At 56.0% G+C, this 3,454-nt stretch overlaps 2 protein-coding genes across 3 annotated transcripts in view; one reads left to right on the forward strand and one right to left on the reverse strand.

The window, feature by feature from the left end:
- Positions 1 to 3,454, reverse strand: part of LOC138173394 (zinc finger protein 14 homolog) — a 15,405-nt gene that overhangs the window by 10,764 nt on the left and 1,187 nt on the right. The window contains exons 4-6 of the mRNA XM_069103446.1: positions 3,202 to 3,349; positions 1,055 to 1,262; positions 406 to 537 (exon numbers count right to left, since the gene is read on the reverse strand). Coding sequence (XP_068959547.1) covers positions 406 to 537; positions 1,055 to 1,262; positions 3,202 to 3,349 — 488 coding nt within the window. The remainder of the gene's footprint in view (positions 1 to 405; positions 538 to 1,054; positions 1,263 to 3,201; positions 3,350 to 3,454) is intronic.
- LOC138173312 (zinc finger protein 14 homolog) overlaps positions 3,312 to 3,454 on the forward strand; it is a 22,840-nt gene continuing 22,697 nt past the window's right edge. Inside the window, exon 1 of one of the 2 annotated variants that reach the window (XM_069103293.1) lies at positions 3,312 to 3,416. The gene's annotated coding sequence lies outside the window, so the exon portion shown is untranslated. Of the gene's footprint in view, positions 3,442 to 3,454 lie in introns of both variants that reach the window. The other variant, XM_069103294.1, reaches the window with a different exon arrangement.

Consider the following 3,454-nt stretch of genomic DNA (forward strand, 5'->3'; position numbering starts at 1 on the left):
TCCGCTCCGCAGCCTCCCGGCCCCCCCTCCCGGGCCGGCTCTGAGCCGCGGCCCCTCCTCGGAGCTCCCCGTTAGACTGCATGCTCCTTGAGGGCGGGGCTCGCCTCGCCTCCTGCGCACTTCCCAGCCTCTGCACCGCGTCCCATAAATGTTTCTCGGTTAATGGCGTGCATGTGTCCGTGTGCCCCGTGTGCCCCGTGTGCATGTGCATAGGGAGGCAGGGAGACCCATCGGCCGATACCAAATGCGGCCTCAGACACTTAGAGCTGCGGGACCCCGGGCAAGTCACTTCCCCCTGTTTGCCTCAGTTTCCTCATCTGTAAGATGAGCTGGAGAAGGGGATAACCAAGGCAGTATCTCTGCCGCGTGTGCGTGCGTGTGTGTGCAGTTGAAAGGACCGCTTACCTGAGCGCCCGCAAGATTCTGGCTGGAGGGACAGAGACTGGAGAACGTAGCGCCCTAGGACGGGGAGCAGACGGGAAAGAGGAGGAAGAGGTGGGCGCAGTAGGAGGGGAAAGGGACCAGAGTGCAGAGGGCCTAGGAGGGGGGAGAGGAAGAGGAAGAGAGAACGGGAGACCCAGAGAGGAACAGCGGGGGAGGGGCAGAAATGAGAGCCGGACGGGTAGATCTGGGGGTAGGGGGAGAGAGGGGAGGGTACGGGTCAGAGGTGGGTGGGGGAGGACTGGCTTGTGGGTAGCGCCCCAGACACCAGATATTCCCCTCCCCAAGAGATGCTCATTTGTTCTCCTGGTGGTCCTCTACCTTTGCTGGGGAGAAGGTGAACTGGAACCCCGCCTCGCCCCTCCCCTCCCCAGGCTAAGGGCAGCCTGGCTGGGGTCGGGAAATTGGAACAGATGCCTGTCAGGCTAAGCGAGCCGAGGTCTCACTCCCCCCTGCCCTTTCTCTACTCTTTTCTGCCTTTTCTGAGAAAGGAGCCGAGCTCAGCCTCAGTGGATAGAGATCCCAGGCTGGCATCTCTGGGTCCTGGGACCCACGAGCAGGGGAGCCGGCGGGCAGCAAGGAAAGCTTCTTCAGCCCAGACAGCAGCACCCACAAGAGGACTGGCCCAAGCCCAGCTCCCACTCGCAGACCTCTCCAGAGAACTGTTTGGACAGTGCAAAGCCGAGGAGAAACATAGGCACGGAATCTGGCGGGGCCACCGGCTCCGTCATGCTCCAAGACCGCTTTGGTTCTCGCCTCCCCAAGGGGTCATGAAGATTCCGAACTAGTCCCGAGTACGGCTCGGCACAGTCAGGAAGTCCCTAAGCTGTGGGGAGGCCTGCAAGAGTCCGTGCCCCAGCTTTAAGGGAAGAGGTGTAAAGAGGGGCCGCTGTGACTAGGGACCAAAACCAGATAGCAAGGCCAGGCTGTCTCTAGCTGTCCTTGTGACTCAGTCTCTCTGTCCCCCTTCTCTCTCTCTCTCTCTCTCTCTCTCTATATATATATATATATATATATATATCCCCACCCCCTTCTCCTTTCCTCCCTTTCTCTAACTCTCCCTCCCTCTGTCTCCTTGTGTGTCTTCCCAAATCAAATCCACAAGCTTCAGTAACTCTAAGGATACAAGCTGAAGGAAAAACAGACCCTGCCCTCAAGCCTAAAGTGGAAGGCCATACGCTAAAACCTAGATAGAAACAATGCAGAGACAGGAGAACCCAGAGACTGGCTCTGAGCAAAGACCACAGCATGAAGGTGGCCCAAGAAAGGTGGGATTTTAGCTGAGACCCAAGGAAGCCCGAAGGCCCAGGCTGAGGTCCTCTGAGGAGGAAGAGCAATCCAGGCTGGGGGCAGCTGGTGGCATGGACAAGAGGGCATGGCTTTGTTACGCCTTGTATTCCAATCCTCGGGCCCCAGGCTCATCCCAGAGTTCCAGGATAGATCTGAGGGGGCTCAAAGGTATATATGCCCTAGACTCAGGCTTCTTAACCTGGCATCCTTGACCTTGGGGTGTCAAAAATAGGTTGATATTTGTATTTCATTGTAATGGTTTCCTTTGAAATTCTTTTCTGCTTTTAAAACCGTTATTTGGAGGAGAGGTTCATAGGCTTCACCAGATTGATATGGGGTCATACCAAGGGTTGTGTTTCCAGGGCTCTCCAGGCATGATGGCCCTCCATGTCCATTCCATCCCGATCAGCCCTTGGATATCCTTCAGAGGCCTCTTCTCAAAGGAGGAAGCATCACTAAATGAAGGCTCGATTTCCAGACTGTCTATAATTCTGCAGTTATTCATTTTTACTGTTACTTTAGTATTAAATCCTAAGTTGCCAGGTATATTTAGGCCGAAGACCAGAATCCAGCAGCAGTTTAGAGAAGGAGCAGCTTCCACGATGCCCTGGCCCTGGAGGCCTGGCAAAGAATCAGGTTGAATTAGTCCGATGGGTTTTCTAGTCCTTGTGGTCCAGAGTTTCGGGAATGAACAGGCAGATCTCCGGATGATTCACAGTCATCAAGCCTTCTATCCATAGTCAGGCAATAACATTTATTAAGCACCTACTATGTGGCAAGCACCTGGCTGGGAGCCAGGATCGCAAAAAAAAAAAAGGCAAAAGATGGTCCCTGTCCGAGTTCGCCACCTCCTGGGGCATCCCTGGGGAGGCTCAGAAGCTCCGGGTTCTCGGGTATAATAACAAAGTTAACAATGGAATGGGGAAGAAAACAAGAAAACAGAAATGTGCAAACTACATAGACGGGGAACAGAGGGAAGACCCCCGACCCAAGAGGGGTTGGAAAGGGCTCCCTGCAGAACGAGGTTCCCTGTAGCCCCTCCACCGAGGCCCCTAAGCCTGGAGCGCCCCGCCCCCCCCATCTCAGCCTCTACTCTGCGGGGGGTAGGACCCTGTCTACGTCGGTTCCTGTCCCCCGGGTCAGCACCGCGCCCCCCTGGCTGTGACACTGAAGGACCGACTCATCTCCCTCCTCCGCGCCTTTGCTCTAGAGCCCTTCCTCCAGGCTCCGGGACCTTTCCTGGCCCCGCCCACAACAGCCTGGGTTCCATAGCTCCTCTGTGTTTGGACTTACTCGGGTTAGGGGTAGTTTGATTCGTATTGGTTCGGTCCTCTATCTGAATAAAAGCTCCTTTTGGGTAGGGGTCGAGGGCGGGACACCTCGAGTCAGGAAGATTAGAGTTCAGATCTTGCCCTAGGCACTAACTAGCTAGGAGGTCCTGGTTAAATCTTTTCACCCCTGCCTGCCTACATCTCCCAGAAGTCGCTGCGAGACCAGCTTCTTCCGGTAGTTGCAGAAGGGTGAGAGGAGGGGTACGGGAGTGGGGTGAGGAGGCAGTGAAGACGGATTTCCGGTCCATCCCCCCCACCACCGGAAGAGGAAGCAGGCGAGCAGCCCTCTGGGAAATGTAGTTCAGAATGCCGCAGACCAGTGAGTACGCATGCCCAGGAGCACCCCCGGCCTGGGTGAGTTTCTAAGCCTGATGGGCAGGTGCGAATCCCTT

The sequence above is a fragment of the Petaurus breviceps genome, unplaced genomic scaffold (assembly GCF_028583685.1).
Source record: "Petaurus breviceps papuanus isolate PSGF00001 unplaced genomic scaffold, PetGlider_PUasm1.0 577, whole genome shotgun sequence".
NCBI lineage: Eukaryota > Metazoa > Chordata > Mammalia > Diprotodontia > Petauridae > Petaurus > Petaurus breviceps.